Source organism: Ipomoea nil, unplaced genomic scaffold, assembly GCF_001879475.1.
Source record: "Ipomoea nil cultivar Tokyo-kokei standard unplaced genomic scaffold, Asagao_1.1 scaffold1266, whole genome shotgun sequence".
NCBI classification, from domain to species: domain Eukaryota; kingdom Viridiplantae; phylum Streptophyta; class Magnoliopsida; order Solanales; family Convolvulaceae; genus Ipomoea; species Ipomoea nil.
The window spans coordinates 475,987-499,887 of NW_017617694.1; the positions used below are offsets into that span (position 1 = coordinate 475,987).

Genomic DNA, 23,901 nt, shown 5'->3' on the forward strand with positions numbered 1-23,901 from the left:
CGCGCGATCTACTTAAAAAAAAAAATCAGTTTCGATTCTCAGCAACAACATTATGTTATTCATTTTTAGTTCATTCATTTTGGATTTTTTAATTATGAAATTCTGGAAGTGTAGTTATGCAATTCTAAAAGTGTAGTTATGCAATTCTGGAAGTGTAGTTATGCAATTCTGGATGTATAGTTATGAAATTATAGATGTGTAGTGAAATTATTGATGTGTAGTTATGCAATTCTGAATTTTTATTTTTTTAAGTTAGACACCAAAACGACATCGTTTTTGCATCCATATGCACCATGCATGGTGTATACGGATGCACAGCATAACGCTCCAGTATGAGTGGGGAGGAGATTAAAGAAAGGTTTGATGAGCTATACAATGTTGGGTTGGATGAGGAGTTAGAGTCTAGGCTTTATGATAATATTAAGTTTGGGTTTAATATGATGGGTCATCTGAATGAGAATGGAGAAAAGGAACCTGATGGTAAAGAGGAGGTTGCACAAACTGGGCAGGAAAATAATAACATGGAAAATGTTATTGGGCTTGAGAAATTTGATGGGCCTAAGAAAAGGAGATGGAAAAAGAAGACATAGCAAGAATGGGCTTGGAGTTCAAACTAGGGCTATGGCAAGGAAAGGGCCCAAGACGGATGTGACTTTTCAATTCTTGATGACCTAAGGTAATAATTCTGGAACGTTATACTCTGAGCACGTGCCCACCTTACACGGTGAGTATGGTTCTATATCCATAATTTTTTTACTGTAAATTCATAGTTTTTATACTGTAGATCTATAATTTCTATACTGTAGATTAATAAAATTTATACTTTAGATCAAGGTCGAAAAAATCGCTAGGCGCTTGGGGACTGCCTAGGGCGCCTGGGGACTACCTAGGACGCCTAGGTGGACGACCGCCTAGCGCCTAGACGCGATTTTTGCAACGCTTTAGATTCATAATTTAAATATAGTAGATTCATAATTTCTATACTGCAGATTCATAATATTTGTTCTGTAGATTCATAATTTCTGTATTGTAAATTCATAATTTCTGTGTCTTATGCTACGTAATTTTGTACTTTAAGAGTGAAATTCTGTACCTGGAACAAATTAGTTGTTATGTAACATATTGTGTGTTTTATATATGTTATGAGCTTATGCTTTGTGTTGTGAAATTATGTGCGTATAAAACATAAATTCTCTATCTAAATCAAACTTGAAAACAAGTAAATATATAACGTGTATATGTGTGTGTCTTGTGTTTCACGTTTTGTGTCTTGTGAATATATAACATGTGTATGTGTATGGTCCGACCAGTTTCTTCTTTTGTACTCCGTATCTTTTACTTTGGTGGATTAATAAAGTGTTTGGGTACATAACCCTATATATATAATTGAGATGTCAAAAATGATATATACATGATGGCCCTGAAAAGGAATTCTCCCAACACCCTCTTCATCAATATAATGGAGTTTATCTACAAATATCAATATGCACATGTGCTTAGTCATTGGCTCTTTGCAAGCTAAGGTCCTTTGTAAGGAAGGAAATTGAATGTTACAAGTATAATTTATTGTAACTTTTAAGATACAATTTTTCATTCTTAAGTTGTATTTGAAGAAAAATTTACTTGGTTAGGAGAACCACTTAAATCCACTGGCATTTTATCATAATGATCTGCCTAAGAATTGAATTCACGTAGATCAGAATTGTATTCAAGAATACCATCATGACTTTCAACCATGTTGACGACGACAGACATGGATGGTCTAAGGCTTGGGGCATGGTTAATGCAAAACAAAGCTACTTTGATCATTCTGATAGCTTGTTCTTTATCAAAATCAGAACCCAATCTTGGATCTATTAGTTCCAATAGGTTACCATTTTCTTGAAGAACAAGTGCCTGAAAATTGTGCATAAATACAACCAAATACAACAACATATAAAAATAGGCAACTTAGTTTGACAAGTCTTTAATCTATGAATTATGAGTTTGGAAGTATGATATCTCACCCAATCAAGGAGGCAAACATAGTCCTCATCATGACGATGCTTCATGTTGTTTTTCCCGGCAACAATTTCTAGTGCCACCACTCCGAAACTATACACATCGACTTTGTATGTTAAGTAGCCCCAGAGTGTATATTCAGGAGCCATGTATCCTCTGTATAGAAAAAAGAAGAGAGTGACTATTCCTTTCAACTACATGATGAATTGGAAATAGAAAATTGGACGAGAAATTGTAATAACATCTTACACTGTCCCAGCAACTCTTGTGCTGATGTGTGTATTCTCATCATCGTCAAGCTTAGCTAGACCAAAATCAGAAATTTTTGGATTGAGCTCTTTGTCAAGAAGCACGTTGGAGGCTTTAATGTCTCTATGAACAATTTTTATTGCTGATTCTTCGTGCAAGAAAGCTAAACCTTTTGCAATACCGAGACATATTTTTTGTCTGGTAGGCCAGTCTATATTCAGTTGACAATCTTCAGGACCTGTAATTATTTGCTAACTTAGAATATTTATGTTTATTTTGAAAATTTTATTAAATTATCACATATATTTCTAGTTTATTGGCTTTTTTTTTTTTTTTTTTTTTTTTTTTTTTTTTTTTTTTTCAATTGTACGTGATCTCAAACTTACCAAAAAGAGCATGGGCAAGGCTATTGTTTTCCAAGTACTCATACACCAGCAACAACTGTTTTCCCTCAACACAACAGCCATGAAGTTTCACAAGATTAGGGTGTTGTAAACAAGAAATCACTCCTATTTCATTCAAAAATTCACGATTTCCTTGTTTTGATATGGATGAGAGTTGTTTCACAGCAATAATTGTACCATCCAATAATGTACCCTGGTTTTATACCATGCAAAAATCCAAAATATCAAAATAAGCATCTATAGTCGAAAAATTAAAGTTTCAAGGTATGAATTAATCAATTTATAGATTATGCACATTCATATTTCTATATACCTTGTAAACAGGCCCAAAACCACCCTCCCCAATCTTATTTGTAGCACCAAAGTTGTTTGTAGCAGCTTTAATTTGTCTGAAGGTGAATAATCCAGTTCGTAGATCAATGCCTCGTAGTTCTGTATCCGGACAATTACTTTAAAGAAATGGCTAGTGCATGGAAAAAAATTTTGAAAAAATCTGGGGGGCACATTTTCAACAAGCATGTGTGGATATATATTTTTTTTATTAACAACCTAGGTTGCTCATAGTTAATCGGTTCAAAACGAGAAAGCCATCGGTTAGGGTTAGCCCCATGCATCTTTGAATGACCAATAGTCCACTCCCGTTGGGAGTCGAATTTGTAACCTTGTGGTTACCAAGTCAAGAGCCGGACAATTTGACTAAGCTTGCCTCATGTTTGGATATTTGTTTCTATGTTTGAGTGCATGCATAAATTGTCACTATGTCCAAGTTTTCCATACAAATTTTGAAAGTAATTGAAAGTAAATGCAGATATTACCTTGTTCCCGTGATGTCTTGTTTCTAATGTAGATCTTCCACGCAATGAAACAGAGAATTGTAAAAATAAGAAACAAAGAAGAAGCTACTGCAACAACTATGATTAAAGTCTTTCTATTTTTGGGAGGCTTGAAATCTGCATGTTTGTGGAAAATGCATGGCAGCTAGTTAGATATCTTTTCTCTATCTGCAACTAAACAGAAATCATCACTAATACTTACCAGATTCCACAGAAATGGCAGATATCAAAGGGCCATATGCCCCTGCATGTGGGACTACAGTCGTTCCCTTTTCAGCATACACAAAGCGCACCTCTAGAGTTTTGTCTCTAACAACTGCTTGAAATTGTTTAACCAATGGTTTATCAGCTCCTTGTGCTTCAGTTTCAATATCAAAATCCTTTATTTTCCGTTCACCCTGTATCCATTAAAATCACTATAGTCAAATGCACAGCACTAAACGATTGAAGCCCTAAGTTTAAACTACAAAATACTCCATTGACCTGTATATAAACATCAAATAAGCGCCTTCCCAGACTTTGAAAAGATCTATTATCTCTCAAAACTATCTCTGCGAAATGAAGTTTCACATTATAGTTTCCATTTGCTAAACATCGTCCATAATATGTCAATGATAAAGGAGACAAGCGAGCTGTCTGGTAGATTTCAGAGTCTTTTCCCTTTATGACAGATATATTTGTTGTTGTATAGTCTGTTATTGTTACTGGCCTATCCCAAAAGTAGCCTGTATTACTGATTACCCAGTTCTCTCTATTGGAAACAAATTTCGCAAGGCCAGTAGAATCTTCATCCCCGTCATAAGTAGTGTCACCAATCAAAACATTGCCTCCACCACAGTTGATGTGGAATGAATACCAATCTGCAAAAATATGACAAGTGCAAATGCTTCTCATTGCTAATTATTAGAAACATTGATGCATAAATGCATTGTGAAAGGTATTCAAATCAATTAAGCGAAAGAGTTTCGTGATATGATGTGCTTACCTTTCGTGCAATTCCTTAGACACTTTCCAAATTTGCTATATATACAAGGCCAAAAAGGGGGATAAAGTTAGAATTCTTTGGATTAGGAGTGACAATATTCATGGTTTGTTAAAACTTACTCATTCTCTCCTCCTCCATTATAGCTTTTGAACAAGTTTCTGATAGGAAAATGAGAAAGCTCAAATGATCCATGTTTAAAGGAACACTTGAAAGTGTAAATGCATATAAGAGACAGAATCTTACAGGGTTTCCCGACTGCAAATTGGTGACGTGGAGCTCTCCTCAAAATTATTGTAAGAAAGATCTATGAAGCTGCACACCATTTTTTATGAACTCTAGTATGGAATATAATAATCAAACAACAAATGTAATCATGCACGTAATATATTAGACTGAACTTACTATCTGGCATCTCGATTTAGAACCCATTGAGGTATTTGCCCAGTAAGAGAGTTGTTCGTTAGATACCTAAGAATAGAGAGAGGCTATCAGTTTAGAGTGAGTTCATCAACTGAATCACAGCCAAATTCAAGTATGAGAAACATAACTAGAATGCTGATGATATGCTTTCTATTAGAACAAAAATGTCGAAATAGATTTGTTACTCACAGGTACTGCAGTTCATCAAGAACGTTAAGACCATCAATCCCTCCTTCCAGATTATTAAAACTCAAATCTCTGCAAATTCAATGTGATCGATAACAAAACAACAAAGCAAAGAAGTATATCAACTTAAGAACTAGTCTTCTCTTAGGTGTGTCAAAAAATTCCCCATAGAGAAATGAATCTAATAGTTCATTAATTAACAGCTGAGAAGAGTCAAAAGAGAAAATTCAAGTTATAGAAATTACAGTTGTTTCAAGCCTGTCATATTAGCTAAATCCGGTATCTTCCCAGAAATATTGCACCTCCTCAACATCCTGCACCCAAAATTGTTTTTGTTTTTGCATATATAAATAATTTCAATTCATGCTGGAATATAGTTATGAAACTAACATATGTTAATGCATTTTACTCACAACACTGCTATGCCTGTCTTGTTGTTAAATGCAGGAATTCTGGATGCGCCTCCATTTAGGTCACTGATTCTACTGCAGATTCGTGTTATTAACAATTGCATTTTAGTTTGTTGATCGTAACCATAGAAAGTTCTGCTACAACCAAAACGTGTGTATTAATTAATTAAATTGTGAGAAAATTGCATTTTTTGTCTTTCAGTTATACCTGTGGTACATACAGACTTAGTCTTGAATTAAATGCGTGACCATCTTTAACCATACCTTTAAGTTATGCACCAAGTGATGACTTTAGTTCCTCAAAGACTATTTCTGTCACCAATATGTCACTTAATAAAGTGACTGATTTAGACTAAACTCGCCACTTTTCCATAACTTAGTTAAAATGGTCACACATATAACTCATCAAGGATTAAATCTGTAGCACGGGTATAACTAGAGGACCAAAAATGCACTTTCCCCTTAAATTGTCAAAGGAAATCTTAACTCACAGTTGTAGCAAGTTTGTCAATGCAGAAATATTTTGAGGTATGGGTCCTTCAAACCCACTTGCTTGAACCTCTCTGCCAATCATGCATGCTTGTCAATAAAACAACTATTTCATATAAAAATTTCAATTTTAAATTGTTAGATTTAAATACTTACAATTTTTGAAGGGTTTTCAAACCTTGAAAGCTAGGCATTTTTCCAGTGAAGTTATTCCTGCTAATCCTACTGCATTGACAAGTGAGCATGAAGTATAGAGGAAACAAGAAAAGATGTTTATAAATTAGGAATATGAATGATGATGCACTTACAGCACTATCAATTTTTTCAGAGCATTAAGTTCTTTTGGCAATCTGCCTGTGAGATTATTGGCATTAAGAATGCTACAGAAAGCAAAAATAGTGAAAGCATCAGATAAGTAATAATAACATAAAATTAATTTAACCAATATATTAAACTCATCAACATTAAAGCACAAAAACTTAACACTAGTGATGAGAAAGATTAACAAAGGCTTACAGCATCTCTAGGTTGGCAAGTTTCCCCAGCTCAGGTGGAACAGTTCCATTGAAGAAATTGCTCTCCAAGTTTCTGAAAATTCATTTGTTGTTAGAATAAAACACAAACATTAAGTTCCCTCAAAAAATGTTAAACAAAAGTTTTACTTGTGAGAGGAGCAAGAGAACATACAAATATGTAAGAGTTGTTATATTTCCCAAGTATTTTGGAATTGGCCCGGACAATCGATTCACAGTAACAGATCTACAAATGTTCACTTATTTAGCATGGACAAGCATATGGCTTACACTTGTATAGCTTAGGTTATAGTACACAAGACATCTTACATAAGTTCCAATTTGATAGAAGCCCATTCAGGGGGAATTGTACCACTTAAGTAGTTGCGAGAGAGATCACTGCAGAAAATAACATTAATAATATAATCAAGCAAAGAAATAATATCAATAAGAAGATGTGATTAATACATAAATGTAGAAAGTGTAGGTTGGTACATTATCTTTAGAAAGGGTAACTTCACCAAGGCAGGAGGAAGCACACCTTGCAGATCCTGTCCCTTCAAGTTTCTGCTTACACAAAAGTAGAGACTTAATTATTCTTTATTATTTGATTTGTATTAGTATATCATAAAGCAGTAGTGCCAAATATTAAAACGATTATTATTATTATTTTTTAAACACTCATTATTCCTCAATCATTTTCACCTCAAAGAATTAAGTGCCGGGTCAATATGAAAATGTAATACTTATACTGAAAAATACAATACTAATAAGGAATAAAGTGTTTGTTACTTATAAATGAAAGTGTAATACTTTTGATGAAAAAAGTATTATATTTTTCTTCAAAACTACTACAGTTTTCCATATAAGTAATAAGCACACTTTATTCCTAATTAAGTAGCAATACATTTACCAAGACTATGTGGTTTAATGGTACTTGGGTTGGACTTCCATTTGGAAGGTTGTGAGTTTGAGCCTCAATGGAGGTGTTATTGGCTACTACATTGTAATAGAGTTAACAGCATTAAAAAAAAAGGTAGCAATACATTTTCATATTGACTCGATCCGTTACCACCGGGGTTTTTCATATTGACTCCACTCATTTGAATTGGAATGGTAACATATGTGTTATCACATTACATAGTAGTTGGCAAAATTATTATTATTTAAAATTATGAAAACATTTAAATTCAAATTATATTTTTACAATTAGGAAAATTGTAATTTATGCCTCTCCATAATATGCCAATTATCAATGTCACTCATGAATTATGAGTGGTGTAAATGTTGCCCATCAATTTTCAAAACGTTACATATATTGCCCCTCCCATACCGTACGGGAGGGGCAATATATGTACCATTTTGAAAAATGAGAGGCAACATTTACACTATTGATGTGAGCTTAGTTATGCATGTTTTTCGTTTTAATTTGAATCTTCTTTTGGGCTTAAGTTCATTGAATTATCACTCTCAATGCCTATTTCCTTGCTTTCTCATGTAGATATGGTTTAATGCTTGATTTGAATATTTTTACGGTGTTTGTTAGTGTTTTGAAACCATTGTAGATCAAATGCAAAAACAAGGGAAGTTCTAAGACAAGTTTGGAGTCAACATTGACTAAGGAGATCTGATCCTAAAGATTCGACGCGGCGAAACATTCCAACTGCCGCATCGTCACAGCCGTCGAAGACTCGACGCATCGAATCACACTCTCGACGCGTCAAGAAATTCCAGTAGCCTCGGGGTCAAAGTCGTCGAAGACTCGACGCATCGAATTATTCTAGTAGGCATCCTGAAGAATGAAGACAAGACTTGACACGCCGAGCCCTGTCTCGACGCGTCGAATTTCCGTCCTATGCGAAATTTGGGCTGCGCAAAAATTCCTATTTTGCCCCTACTTGGCTCCCACTATAAAAGACCCATCTTCCCTCAACCCTAGGACTCTAAGCTACGTTTTTGGAGACAAAATAGAGTGAGAGACATCAAGGGCTACAAGTCACCTTGGAAGAAAGAGGAAAAGCTAGGAGGATTCGGGAGAGTCTCTTTCCCTTTTCTTTGTTTCTTGTAAACTTTCTTATATTATGGCTATGAATGCTATTCTAGCCATGAGTGGCTAAAACATCCTATGGATTTTTGGGTGAAAGTGTTTATGAACCTATGTGCCTAGTTCTTAAATTCATTAATATATTTACATTTGGATTTTATGACTTGTGTTGCAGTTGTGTTCTATTTTGTTGATGCTAGTAATTAAAGGCCTAAATTACTTGTTTCATTGCTATCTTTATGCCTTAATGAGAGTTAGGGCATATTTTAGAGCACCCACAATTGCACTTAACTATTGCACATTGAGAGATGACATATTAGTTAAGGATTTATCTTGAATGCTTGTTCTTGAATTGTTGAGTGTTTATATCATGGGAATGAATATTCACTCGCGTTATTTTAAGTTGGAATTATGGGAGTAATTCCTTCCTTTGTATGCATTCTCACACTTGTTTGAACCCGAATTAAATGTTGCACATTAGATTGGCATGCACTAGGTGATTAAGCACTTGAATCCCAGAAATCCCACTCTTTCTCTATTGTTTTCATCAACCTGCTACCTTGTTCTCTTTTAATTAGTTTTAGAGTTAATGCCTTTTTTGGTCCTAGACTTATTAGGGCGTGGACAGTTTTCATCCTCCATAATAAAAATTGTCAATTTGTAGCCACGTTTATTGGTCGTTGGACGCTTTCAGTCCCCCGTCTCTTGTGTCGTCTGTTGACCGTGAAATTGAAGGGCAATGTTGTCTTTTTATGTATTCTTCTTCTAAAGAAACAGTGGGGAGAGGTTCATCGTTCCAGGCTAAGCAACAACCTTTCCACTCACGGTTCCTCGTTCTTAGTACACTCTCTTTCGATCTCCTATTCCACTAGGTCCACCATCAAAGCGATTCTCTGACCAAGCAACAACCTCTCCACCTGCAGCCTCTCCAGCGAGTCCCCTGAGTAGTAATTGAGCTCATTCGTGAACCTCTCCAGGAACCTGACCCGATTCAGGCTCAATTCGTATTCCCCTAATGTTACAACGCTGGGATTCAGCGATTTCGCAAGCCTGAGTGCGGCCTCCATGGTGGCCATCGTCTCGTCCAATAAATTGTATAGCTGAAGCATGAAATTGATGGCGAGAGCATCATCCGGACCGACCCGTAAACTGGACTTGTTTAACTTCGGAATAGGGGTCAGAAGGGGATCGAAATCGAAATTCTGATCCAAAACCTTTGCAAAGTCGTGCAAACCGTTCCCAGTTGCTAAAAGCGAGGCCGTCGGAGACATGCCGAGCACCGGAGCTAGAATGCCAGAAATCCGAATCAACGATGTGAATCCTCGAAGACCCCAACAACCAAGATTGGATTGCTATCAGCCAGATGTTTGCGATCGGTCAAAGAATCGTCCAATCGTGCGAATTGCGACATATCTGGAATTTCTTAGGGCGGAGCTACAATCGGTGCTGCATCTAGAAGGGGAATTGCAGGTTAGATCTCTGTTCGTAGAAGTGTTCTCGTGCGATTCTCTCTAGAAGAGGACTGTAGGAGGGTTTGACTACAAAGTCAAGCAATGGTGGATGGAAAGCGATTTTGGTTCGCAAAGTGGACATCGGAGGGGGGGAGGCAACAGAGATTCTTCATTGACTTTGGTATGGATCCAATTGCCTTTTCTACATGTTCATCTGTTTAATTTTGAGTAGAAATTGATTGCGAGTTTGGGAGGAAATTGTTAGAGGTGAAGGGGAATTGAATGGATTTTGGCAGAGGATTGAGGTGGAGATAGTGATGGCAGTGGAAGGTGGAAGAGATGGTGAGCGAACAGCTCTTCTCAGGCAGTTGTAGCATCGGCGGTGATGGCTAGTAGCTGCTTTGGCCTCCGGCAGTTCCCCACCTTATCGTGGCAGATTAGATCCAAGAGAACAGAGCTGAGCTACTGAGATGAGAAGCCGAGAAGAAGAAGACTTAAAAGAGACAGAAATACCCTTCATTTTCACGGTCAACAAACCAAAATTTAGACGGAGGACTAAAAATGTCCAACGACTAATAAGCGTGGCTACAAATTGGCAATTTTTATTATGGAGGATGAAAATTGTCCACGCCCCAATAAGTTTAGGACTAAAAATGGCGTTAACTCTTAGTTTTACTTTTACAATCAATCAATCATCCTTTTCATTAGGATTCGCTTCTCATGAATAGATTAGTAGCTAGTGCTTGATATGCACCGCTTCCCTGTAGATTGATAACCCGATACTCTGGGTATTTATTTGTTTGTCAAAATATACTCCAATCAACTACGAGGGGCATTGTATGTACCATTTTGAAAAATTGAAGGACAACATTTACACCACTAATAATTCAGGGGTGACATTGAAAATTGACATATTATGGAGAGACATAAATTACAATTTTTCCCTTTACAATTTATTAAAGTGGTAAATATTAATTATCAGATTTAAACATATAGAAAAAATACAATTTATTAAATTGGTAAATATATACAAGGGATTGAGTTCGAAGTTACTCCCAGGTGAAACGTGTGCATTAATCACAGTCTTTGATCTTGCCAAAATCAACAACCTAGAATGAAGAACAATTTAAAAAAACATGGTGGCATTATGGTCATTTCGCCCAAGGTCACAGCTTAAGGTGCGTAATTTTAAAACTTAAGGTGTATAAGTTCAAAACTTAAGATGTGTAAGTTTATAGCTTAATGTGTGTAAGTTTATTGCGTTAGGTGCCTAAGTTTAAAGTTTAAAGTGCTTAAGTACAAAACTTAAGGTGCGTAAGTTTATAGCTTAAGGTGCGTCACTTTCTAGTTTAAGGTGCACCGGTTTAACTCTTAAGGTGTGTATGTTTAAAGCCTAAGGTGCATTATTTTCCAGCTTAAGATGCATAAGTTCGAAGTTTAAGGTGCGTCAGTTCGAGACACTGATCATTTGCATCTATGTTGCCAGGAAGCGCGTTTTTTTTTTTTTTTTTTTTTTTTTTTTTTTAATTTTCCTTCAATTTGAGCCGTTGATCTAGATTAGATCAATGGCTCAAATCTCACCCCATTTTTCACCAAGGAGAAGATATATATATATATATATATATATATATATATATATATATATATATATATATATATATATATATATATATACTTGCTTAGGTGAGAACGTGAGAATAAATCGTGTGCATCCATCTAATTGTCTAGATTAGATTAAGTGTGTGCGAACGCGAATTAAATGTGTGCAACGCACCACTTAATCTAATCTAGACTATTAAAAAATATTAGATGAATGCATACGATTTGTTCTCACGTTCTCACCTAAGCAGATGTTCTTATATGATCCTAACTCTCTCTCTCTCTCTCTCTCTCTATATATATATATATATATATATATATGCGAAGGGGTTCTCAGGTAAAAAATGGGGTGAAATCTCAACCATTGATGTTGTAAGTACAGTTGTTATTTCATATATTATTATTTGTATAATACTTGATTGTATCTATGTGGTGATAGAATAGTCTACAGTAGTTATAGTGTGATGTTATTAGTCAGGTGTAGGTTAGAGTTTAATATCTGATATAACTCTGTAATTCCTATTATTCAGGCCGGTGGTGGCTCGCTCGCCGGAGCTCATCACTATGTGTCAATGAAGCTTACGTCGAGAAATTTTCTCTTCTAGCGTACGCAGTTGATACCCTTCCTCCAAGGTCAGGAGCTTCTAGGCTTTGTCGATGGTACCTTCCCGTGTCCACCGGCGACCATCACTGCCCCTCTATCCTCCAGCGATTCCTCCAGTGCAGCAGTGGCGACATCTACCCCGAATCCAGCGTACAGCGCCTGGGTGAAGCAGGATCAATCGATCCTATCGCTTTTGGTGTCCTCCATGTCCGACGAAGTGTTGCACTTGGCACTCGGCCAGAACACCGCTGCCGAGGTCTGGACCTCCGTCACGAACGCGCTTGGCTCCTCCAGTCAGGCCCGATGCTTGAACCTATTGGGGCATATACAGATGCTCCGCCAGGGCAACTCCACTACCGCCGATTACCTGGGGCATGCCGGGGTCCTGGTCGAATCATTGGTGCAAGCTGGCCGTCCCCTCATGCTCATGGAGCAGAACCTCTACGTGCTACGCGGACTCCGGCCGGAACTCAAGACCCTGCTGGCAGCCTCTCTCACCGCCTCTAGAAATCCGGTGACTCTCTCTCATTTATCGGATTTTTTGCAGGCCCACGAATTCATCCTCGTTGATGATTATCCCACGGCTGATGGAACGGCGGCGCACATGGCCCTGTACACCAATCCCGGTCGCGGCCAGAATCATGGCGGACGGAATAGACAGTCGGCCTTAGGTCGCGGCGGTCGTCAAGGACGTGGCGGACAGAATAGGGGTGGTCGTGGTGGACGTGGAACGCCGCGGTGTCAGATATGCCGATCTCACGGTCACACCGCCGTTTACTACTACAAACTATACACTACTCAACCACCGGCGCAAGCTCACGTGGCATTATCCGGCGAACCGGTGGCGGCGGCAGCGACTTCTCCGTCCGACGGGTGGTATCCGGACATTGGCGCTACAGCTCACGCTACGCCGGATGCAGGAATGATGACGCACGCGAATGAATACGGAGGTCCCGATGTCCTCCGGGTTGGTAATGGCGCAGGTTTGGCAATCTCGCAAGTTGGTCATGCATCAATCCCATCTGCATCCAAATCATTAAAATTAAACAATATTTTGCATGTCCCGCGGAATTTATCTGTTCCCTTGTTGTCAGTACATAAATTTACTACTGATAATGATGTTTTTTTTTTTAATTTCACAATTCTTGTTTTATCAATTTATTGTGAAGGACTCCACAACCAAAGCGGTCCTGCTTAGAGGTCTTACTACGGGTGGTCTGTACAAGCTCCCGCTGTTTCGGTCACAGTTTGCATTTCTAAGTTCCCGTACCAATCCCACGGTTTGGCACCGCAGGCTCGGTTATCCGCACAAACTTGTTCTGAATAAAGTTCTTAAAAGTTGCCCGGCCACCTCCAATAAAACTGAGCTCGTTGAGTCGTGCACCTCATGTCATCTTGGAAAATCATCACGATTTAAACTAGATAATATTTCCTATTGTAGTGAAAATGTGTTAGATTTGATATACACGGACATTTGGGTCCGTCTCCTGTATATTCAACTAGTGGTTTTCGCTACTTTTTATTGTTTGTAGATGATTATTCCAGATTCTGTTGGTTTTATCCATTACGGGTGAAATCAGACATATATAAAGCTTTTGAGTTGTTTCGTGTGTTGGTAGAATGCCAGTTTTCGCGTTCTATCAAGTCTGTTCAATCTGATTTAGGGGGTGAATACCGAAAATTACATACAACTTTTGAAAAATTAGGCATAAACCATCGCCAATCATGTGCCTATACACATGAGCAAAACGGGAGGGTAGAGCGGCGGAATAGACACATTGTTGAAACCGGCCTCGCTCTCCTCGCTCAAGGCAAAGTACCCCATCAATTCTGGGACTATGCTTTTGAAACTGCAACATGTCTAATCAATTTCTTACCATCCTCGGCCATACAATTTGAATGTCCATATACACGTCTCTTCAAAGTGTCTCCCCCATACACCTTCCTACGTGTCTTCGGGTGTCGGTGTTACCCGTATCTACGCCCGTATAATCGACATAAGATAGAGTATCGATCCGCCCCGTGTGTATTCCTAGGTTACCCTCTCTCCTTTAGGGGATACAGATGCCTTGATTTGACAAGTGGGAAAACCTATATCTGTCGTCATGTCCGGTTTGACGAGTCTGTATTTCCTTTTTTCACAGATCCCGTACACAAGGGTCCAACACCACCACCGCTGCCATGGGCCGTTGCACCTGTTGTGGCGCATGTTCTACTACAAGGGCCGGACACCACTCCTGTCCCGAGTTGTGATGAGCCTGTACCACTGGCTCGTGAATCTCCTCAGCTGGCAATCACTCATACTGCCCCGCTAAAACACGCCGGCCACGAGCTCAACCGCAAGCTCGGGACCACGTCATGCGTCTTCGTCACATGACTCAGGGGACTGATGAGCCTTTTTAGGCACTAAGTGTAACCACAGACCCCACTTGCTACTCTCAAGCTGTGGGGCACCCACACTGGCGTGAAGCGATGGATCAGGAGTTTAATGCTCTCCTCCATAATAATACTTGGCGACTTGTACCACCAGAACCCCACATGAATATAATCGGCTGCAAATGGGTGTTTCGCACCAAATGCACCGCTGATGGTTCCATAGAACGGCACAAGGCACGCCTTGTAGCCAAAGGGTTCAATCAAGTCGCAGGGGAGGACTTCTTCGACACCTTCAGTCCCGTGGTTAAACCGACCACGGTTCGTATGCTACTGTCTTTAGCTGTGTCGAACAGTTGGACTCTACGCCAGTTAGACGTTCATAATGCCTTTTTGAACGGCCACCTGGCAGAAACTGTTTACATGAAGCAACCACCAGGTTACGAAGATCTGACAAACCCTGGTCATGTTTGTCATCTACAGAGATCTCTTTATGGTCTGAAACAGGCCCCCCGAGCCTGGTTCAAACGGCTTCATGATTTCTTGTTGTCTACAGGGTTCAATTCGTCCAAAACAGACGTCTCTCTCTTTTATTATACTGCAGGGACTTCACGAGTGTTCTTATTAGTCTATGTTGACGACATCATAATGATGGGCAATGACGCTCAGCTTGTGACTGCTCTACTGCATCGTCTATCATCTACCTTCAAAATTTGTGATCTTGGCACACCTAGCTTCTTTTTGGGGATTGAAACGGTCACGACAGACACTGGTCTAATTCTCTCCCAGCGTCGTTATATGACAAATTTACTAGGGCGAGCTGGTATGACAGACTACAAGCCTCTCGCCACACCGGCCGCGGTGACCAATGCGGTCACACTCTCGGAACAGTTGTTTGATAATCCCACGCAATATCGGCGCATTGTAGGAGCTTTACAGTACGTGACAATCACCAGGCCTGATCTTTCATATGCTGTCAATCGCCTATGCCAGTTCATGCACTCACCGTCTGTTGATCATTGGACTCTTGTCAAACGCGTCCTACGCTATATCAAGGGGACTCTTGATTATGGGCTACGACTCACACCGTCTGCGTCAACCAGCATTCATGCCTTCTCCGACTCTGACTGGGCTGGGTGTCCGCTAGACGGAAAGAGTACGAGCGGGTTTGCGGTCTTCTTAGGCAAGAATCTCATATCATGGTTATCCAAGAAGTAACGCACTGTAGCACGCTCGTCCACAGAAACCGAGTACAAAGCTCTTGCCAATGTATCAGCCGAGGTTACCTGGATTATCTCTTTGCTACGCAAATTAGGGCTACATTCGGGAGAACTCGCGACATTATGGTGTGACAATCTCGGAGCAACTTACCTTTGTGCAAATCCGGTCTTTCACGCCAGGACGAAGCATGTTGAGATTGACTATCACTTCGTCCGTGACAAAGTAGCATCAGGGGACTTCGTTGTCAACTATGTCTCCACTACAAATCAGCTAGCTGACGTCTTTACCAAGCCTCTACCAGAACCACGGTTCTCTGCTCTGCGGGACAAGCTCAATGTGGAGGCTCTCCAACCTTGTGCTTGAGGGGGTGTGTTAGTACAGTTGTTATTTCATATATTATTATTTGTATAATACATAATTGTATTTATGTGGTGATAGAATAGTCTACAGTAGTTATAGTGTGATGCTATTAGTCAGGTGTAGGTTAGAGTTTAATATCTGATATAACTCTCCACTACAAATCAGCTAGCCGACGTCTTTACCAAGCCTCTACCAGAACCACGGTTCTCTGCTCTGCGGGACAAGCTCAATGTGGAGGCTCTCCAACCTTGTGCTTGAGGGGGTGTGTTAGTACAGTTGTTATTTCATATATTATTATTTGTATAATACATAATTGTATTTATGTGGTGATAGAATAGTCTACAGTAGTTATAGTGTGATGCTATTAGTCAGGTGTAGGTTAGAGTTTAATATCTGATATAACTCTGTAATTCCTATTACTCAGTTAATGATCGAATCGACTTCTCTAATCGATGTAGCCAAAATCAATAACCTAGAATATAATGAAGATTTTTTTTTTTTTAAAACACGGTGGCATTATGGCAATTTTGCGTAAGTTCAAAGGTTAAGGTGCGTAAGTTTATAGCTTTAGGTGCCTAAGTTTAAATCTTAAGGTGCTTAATTAAGTTTAAATTTAAGGTGCGCAAGTTTATAGCTTAAGGTGTGTATGTTTAACGCTTAGGTGCATCACTTTCTAGTTTAAGGTGCACTAGTTTAACTCTAAGGTGTACGACTTACCGACGTGCATAAATTTCAAGCTTAAGGTGCATTAGTTTTCAGCTTAAGGTGCATGAATTTAACTCTTAAGGTGCACAACTTTGATTCATTAGGAATATCAACTTCCATACTCTAGGTGAATAAATTTAAAGCTTAATGTGCATAAGTTTGAAGCTTAAAGTGCATCCGTTTGAAACTTAAGGTGTATTATGGTGCATCTATCATTTCGAAACTTAAGGTGCATTAAGGTGCATCTATCATTTCGAAACTTAAGCTGCATTAGTTCAGTACTTAGGTGCATAATTTCGACACTTAAGTGTATCAGTTTGAGACTTAAGGTGCATAAATTTGAAGACTTAAGATGCATCTGTTCGAGACTTAAGGTGCATAAGTTCGACACTTTTAAGATGCATCAGTTTAGAGTTTAACGTGCATCCGTTCGAGACACTTCAAATAAAATGTTACTAAAAACACTTCAAATAAAATGTTACATAATCAACCCCAAACTCCTTAGCTGTAAATAAAAAGAAGAAATAATGGATGAGCCCGTTGCATACTTGCATATGATCTTCATTCCTAATACAATTTATCTCTCATATGTAATTAGCAAATTATTACACGAGTGAGTTTACTTTATACACACCCTCAGTTAATAATGGCAGATTTCTCAGCTCTCGAAAGCCAACAAACAAAAACAAATAAAAAAAGAAAAGAAATGGGAATTGAAATTAAAAAAGAGAGTAATATAATATAATAGTGAGTTGGGCATGCATGCAGAAGGAAGAGCTTACATGCTTCGAACATGGCAAATACCAGCAGGGAAGCTGCAATTGCAAGTGAGAGTGTTATTGTACTCTGGCATACCTTCCTTTTGTGGTGTCAACCAGTTTGAGTTGTTGTCACAAGGATTTAGTTTAAAATCCCAATCCTTCTTCCCCACTTCATCTGCTATTTCTCTAAGTGCATTTACTTCCATATAACATTCAACAAAAGCTTGCTGTTAATACATATATAATTTGCATGCAATGTAATATGATAATCACCAAGAAAACAACACTGAGCTGAGCCTCACATTCATCTAGGGGAAGATGCCCACTCTGTGCTTCAACAAAGATAGGATAGAAGAAGAAGGAGAGTATAATTGGTATGAGGATTATGAACATGGAGGCAAACATGCTTGAATTCTGGGGAAGTTCTGCTGCACTGTTTTTCTTACATTGAATTCTCCAACATATATATGAAAACAGATTGCAATTATAAATTATTTAGTAGCAAAATATAAGTGATGTTTTTTTTTTTTTTAGTACTATTGATTCTAGTACAAGATAGTATTTGTCTATATTTTCTCTACCCGTTGCAGCCCAAAGAGTCAATATCCTACTCACCGGGATTCAATCCTATGACCTTCCCTCAAGAAAAGTCACAGAAGTGTTGTCATCTGAGCACATAGTGCTTGACATAAGTGATGTTGTTTAATTCTTCTTTTAAAAGGAAATAATTCATGCAAAAGCATATTTTGATTAAAAATTATTTAGTCATGAAGCATACATGATGCCTTTATTATTCAAGTATTATATTCAACCGTTGATGAATAATGGATATACAATTATAATAATACCGTAATTCTAGCAGTATTAGGCTCTATGTTAACAGTAAGTCTGGAATTAGGCAAATTAGAGTAACACTTGTGTGAAATCGTCTCACAGGTTTCAATCCGTGAGACGAGTCAGATCTTTGATTAATGGGTCAAATTTTTAATTAATGAGTCAAATCTTTGTCATCATTCACGGGTCAAGACGATCTCACACAAATTTTTGCTGACAAATTATATTGCAGACTATGAATCATTTTCTCTCTAACAAATGTTAACTAATCATCTAAGAACACTAAGAGAGAGAAAAGACTTAAATATTTCAAAGTTTGAGTAGTAAAAATATCAAATGACGTGATATTACAAAATATACAATTCTAACTAATTTTTAAAGGTTACCACTTGCTCAAATGAAAATTTCTTTCTTAATATTAGTAAACAAATAGTCCGACAATCCGTACAAATAGCTCAATTAGTACAATTAGTGTCCGAACATGGGCTTAGCTCAATGGTTCAGTAGGCCGTATTTGAGACGAGAAACTAATGTTCAAACCTTCCAAATGCTCTATCTACATTTGGCCCTATATGTTAAACTATTAAGTCACTGTGATTTACATCATCTCAAATGTTCTGACGGGTCGTAGTGTGAAGAATCCTTGGAATTGGCGATTCAATTTTTGGGAGAAGAAGAAGTTCATTAGTATGATTGAGGGCAATTTATATTGTGCGCCCTGGTCAAAACGACGTCATTTTGTATCTGTTTTTTTTGTTTTTTTTTTTGAAATTTCGTTTTCCGTTTCTGCGTTAACTTCTAAAAAAATCATCTGTTTCGAATGTACAGAATTGTATAGTAGAATATACATAAACTCATAACATAATACACATAAACTCTTAACAGAATACAAATAAACTCTTAACATAATACACATAAACTATTAACATAATACACATAAACTATTAACATAATATACATAAAATCTTAACATAAAAAACGACATCGTTTTGGACAAGGTGCACAATGCATTATGTGCCCTGGTGCACGATATAACGAATCATGATATGGGCAGCTCAACTGGTCATAGAGGTGAAATTTGGGAAGAATGACCAGGGATTGAGTCTCACCAGCGGCAGTGTGGAGTAACCCTTCAAAGTGAGGGGGCGCAGTAAGCGCCTCTATAGTTCAGTTGAGTTACCATGATTCCTTGTGCGCAGTAAGCGCCAGAGGGGGGCGCCTCTATGGTTCATGGTTCAGTTGAGTTACCAACTTACCATGATTAACTCATGATTTACATCCTCCCAGATGTCGGGCCTTTAGGGTTAGGGATTCAACCTTTTAATCATTATTGCATGAACCATGGCCCACACAATTGTGTGGACCATAAATAAAATGTACATTTTTAACATACTAAGAGTACATTATTTGTGTACGTAAGATATATTTTTAAAAATACATTTTTAATATACTAAGGATACATTATTTTATATAATGTACCTTTAATACAAAAATAATGTACTTTTAATATATTAAAAATATACTTGATATTTATAGTCCACACTATAATTTGCCCATTCCAAAGAATGATTGAGGGCTGAGTGAGTAGACAAACAAGTCAACAAAGCCATAAATGTCTTATTCTATCTTGCTCCAAGGGGTACGCCATTCTCAACCAATCAAACAGTACATGCAATAAAGCAGAAAAAATCTCATTCTTTTTTTGAAAGCCGAAAAAATCTCATTCTAGTCGGTCAACTTGCCCAAAACTCATTGTCAATTGCAATGTGTCTCTTTATTATTATTATTATTATTATTATTTTTTAGGAAAAAGTACAAATAAGTCATTGAATTATTTTAGAGATAGCAATTAAGCTATCGAACTCGAATAAGCTTCAAATTCATTTATGAACTGGGAAAAAAAAGCAATTAGCATTTTTAGCAGGTTAACAACATGTTATTATTTTTATTATTCTACTAAACATTTGACCCTCTTTCTGGATGCCATGTTTTCCTGATTTTATTTACTGTATTTAACAATTATTTTTTATATTTATTTTAATAATTTCAAATAAAATAATTGTTTTCACAAATAAAATAAAATAAATAAAATAATTATTTTGAAAGTTCTTTTTTTTAAGCCTTGTCAGAGTCTCCATGGCCGACCCTTCGTCTTCATGGCTAGCCGGAGAGGAAGGGGTCCCTTCCGTCTCCATGGCTGGTTGGCCGGAGACAAAGCGTTGGGGACCGCCTCATCTCCGACCAACCATGGAGACGAAGCGGTGGGGACCGCTTCGTCTCTGACCAGCCAAGGAGACGGTCCCCTTCGTCTCGAGGGCGCTCGGAGACGAAGTCGACCCTTCGTCTCCGGGCAGCAATGGAGGTTGTTTTTTTTTTTTTTTTGTTTTTTTTTTTTTTTTAAATTTCAAAATAATCATTTTATTTAAAATTATTAAAATAAAATTTAAAAATTTATTTTTTTAAACAAAAAAAATTATTGTATTATTTTTAAATATAGTAACCGACACGTTAGGAAAACATGGCATCCCGGGAGAGGGTCTAATGCTTAGTAGGATAATAATAATAAATAAATAAATAAATAAATGAAATAAAATATACACATGACAACCCAAACCTGTTGTTAACCTAGTTCAATTCAATGGCCTAAGACTATTGACCCTGTTATATGTAGTATCTGTTCATACATTTTCTCAACCTACTAAAGCCCATCGAATCAATACCAACTCCACTGAAGTTCGAGCCCATGACCTCCCAATCGCAAATTATGCCCTGGAAACATGGTGAACACGGGTCCAAACGGTGTCGTTTTTACGGGAAAAAAATAGTTAATTTGCTATTAACGGCACGCGTTTGTTCAGATTATGGATTTTCTGTTATGAGATTATGAATGTATTGTAAATTCATAATCTCATAACAGAAAATTCATAATCACATAAAAGAAAAACATTTATTAAACGTTTCGTGGTTGAGTACTGAACATGTAATTACTTTAAAACTTATATTTGATTTATTGGAAATCTCGCAACAGCTACTCGAATATGCGATTGGCGTAAAACTCACCTTATGACCCTCGTCAGAAAAGGATTACAATAAGGTAAACGGCTAATAGACAACTCTCACAAAGAGTCAAACTTAGAACTTCATGACTACCAAATTAATCGTTTGGCTGAAAATTACCTAAAACTTATCAATTTCATACTTGACATGACAATAAAACTCTTTATATTTATTGAACCTCATCCTATATTAATACACCAAAAAGAAAAAAACAAACAAACAAACTAATCAAGTATATATATATTGCCAGATGCCAAGTAAGGATGTAAAATCGAAAAGGAAACGTAGCATAGCTCTAAGTGGCGTAACCCTTGGGGCAAGATAGAATCTTAAACCGAAACAAGACATTTATAGCAGTTGTTTGTTTACTAATACTAAGAAAGAGATTTTTATTTTTCCCTACCGATTGATTTATGTGCGTGTCGTTCCCATCACATTAGAGGTGGCCATGGCCATTTCAAAGTCGAATCAGTCCTGAATTGACTCGGAAAAAAACAGGTGTAGGCCAGCCTGCGCTTAGTTTAAACCTGAACGGTCTTATAGAGGCCGGTTCAGGTCTTATAAAGAAATAGTCCAGAGCTCAGTTCGAAACAGGTTCAGGCCTATGCCCACACTGTTGCTGCCGAGGTTCAAACTTGGTCTCTTCTCCCAAATACTACCTATTGAACCAGTGAGTTAAGCCCATGTGGGCTGCTATAAGTCTTCCCTACTATGGTGAATTGTTAGGATCAAATGTAAAAAAAATATAGCTAGTAGATATCAATTGTTATGATCAAATGCTTATCACTATGCCAGTAGCGAATAAACAACTTTATCTCATTATACTTGCTTAGCAATTAATATCACATTTTGATAACAAGATATTGAACTCGACTTTTCGAACTACCGCCCAACAATTTCATTCCACATTTTAATGAGTTGGTTGGAAAGTAATTGTGGTCGAATTTTCTTTTATTCCTTTGTTCATGCATGTCTGGGTATGCATATAGATTAGTGGCCCTTGCGCATTATTCAGATAATTCGATTCGGCATTTCAAATTATTCCTTTGTTCATGAATGGTATTTTAAATTTAGAACGAAGCCAATTAATTGTCAAGTTGCATAATTTAAATTATGATGTATCGGAATATAAAATCAAGTTGGATATCAAGTATCAAAATTTGAAAGAAATGAATTGAAATGTGAGATTCAATTTCAACCGTTGTCGTCTATGAACATGAGATAAAATACAACGATTTTTTATCGTTGTCTTTGATATATAAGATAAATCGTTATCTATACGCCTGACAGTCAACAACACATGTTTTAACAACACTCAATATACAACGATTTTTAACCGTTGTCTTTGATATATAAGACAACGGTTAAAAACCGTTGTCTATGAGTGTGACTTTCAACAACAATTGATAGACAACGGTTTTTAACCGTTGTCTTATATAGAAAAGACAACGATTAAAAACCGTTGTCTATACGCGTGACTTTCAACAACACTCAACAGACAACGAAACCGTTGTCTTATATATATAGAAAAGACAATGGTTTAAAAACCGTTGTCTATGCGCGTGACTTTCAACAACACTCAATAGACAACAGTTTTTAACCGTTATCTTATATAGAAAAGACAACGATTTTTGAGCGAGACTTACAATAACACGGTTTCATCAACAACATATTTTTTACCAAAAAAGACAATAGTTTTTAACCGTTGTCTATATTCATTTTTCTTGTGGTGTATTGATTTGTTGACTTGGAACATTGAAAGACTCTGGAGTCACAATAATCCGAGATTCCAAGAGATATACTTTAGTATGGAGTATTCAATGAGCGAAAATGCTACGTATATGCATGCAAAAAAAAATACTATTTGAACTTTCAAATTCTACTCACAACTTTTATTATTTCATTCAATTTTTTTTATGTTGCTATTTTTATTGGGACTCATAAAATGAAAATAATTTATCATTACGTCACAAATCATATATTCATATAGTAAAAATAAGGAAGTAGAGATAGGGAGTTCATGCAATAGAATTCTTATATGAGAGTGTTGTACTTGTACTGTAGCATGCCGTATGACAATGACAAATCCATCAATCAATTGACAAAAAAAAAAAAATGAAATTTCTCTTTCTTAGTATTAATCATAAATGTCTCATTATTGCTTAAAACTCGACAACCAAACAATAATGTTACAAATATCTAATTCTGCATGTCTCAACTTGTTCAAGACGGCAAGACTCATGTCAACTTTATTATGTACAATAAATGTATTTAAAAGAGAAAATATTTGATGCTTGTTCGAATCCATGACACAAGATTTTTCTAATCTTTTTAATTTCATTTATATCTTATGTGCAATTTGTGTACTATTACATAAGAGTGAAATTTATTCAACGCACACAT

The 23,901-nt window shown here is 37.2% G+C and overlaps 1 protein-coding gene across 1 annotated transcript; it reads right to left on the reverse strand.

Annotated features, from left to right (window-relative positions):
• Nucleotides 1-1,436: 1,436 nt before the first annotated feature.
• LOC109184609 (probable LRR receptor-like serine/threonine-protein kinase At1g07650) lies at nucleotides 1,437-18,114 on the reverse strand. The gene is made up of 24 exons (XM_019334629.1): nucleotides 17,910-18,114; nucleotides 17,629-17,806; nucleotides 6,985-7,056; nucleotides 6,820-6,888; nucleotides 6,665-6,736; nucleotides 6,494-6,565; nucleotides 6,286-6,357; nucleotides 6,134-6,202; nucleotides 5,980-6,051; nucleotides 5,492-5,563; nucleotides 5,324-5,392; nucleotides 5,082-5,150; nucleotides 4,875-4,940; nucleotides 4,716-4,784; nucleotides 4,592-4,630; nucleotides 4,473-4,507; nucleotides 3,971-4,347; nucleotides 3,690-3,885; nucleotides 3,470-3,604; nucleotides 2,968-3,086; nucleotides 2,637-2,847; nucleotides 2,251-2,488; nucleotides 2,007-2,157; nucleotides 1,437-1,896 (listed from the first exon to the last, which is right to left on the reverse strand). Exons 1-24 carry the CDS (start codon nucleotides 18,010-18,012, stop codon nucleotides 1,675-1,677), a joined length of 2,847 nt encoding a protein of 948 aa, XP_019190174.1. The 5' UTR covers nucleotides 18,013-18,114; the 3' UTR covers nucleotides 1,437-1,674.
• Between the last annotated feature and the right edge of the window lie 5,787 nt (nucleotides 18,115-23,901).

What these genes read in the sequence shown, in the direction of transcription:
- LOC109184609 (XM_019334629.1), bottom strand. Translation starts at nt 18,012, where the DNA reads ATGTTTGCCTCCATGTTCATAATCCTCATACCAATTATACTCTCCTTC. An exon ending in CTTGCCAACCTAGAGATGCT is followed by an intron (nt 6,358 to 6,493) that starts GTAAGCCTTTGT and finishes TGCTTTCTGTAG; the next exon opens with CATTCTTAATGCCAATAATC. An exon ending in AATGGAGGAGGAGAGAATGA is followed by an intron (nt 4,508 to 4,591) that starts GTAAGTTTTAAC and finishes TTGTATATATAG; the next exon opens with CAAATTTGGAAAGTGTCTAA.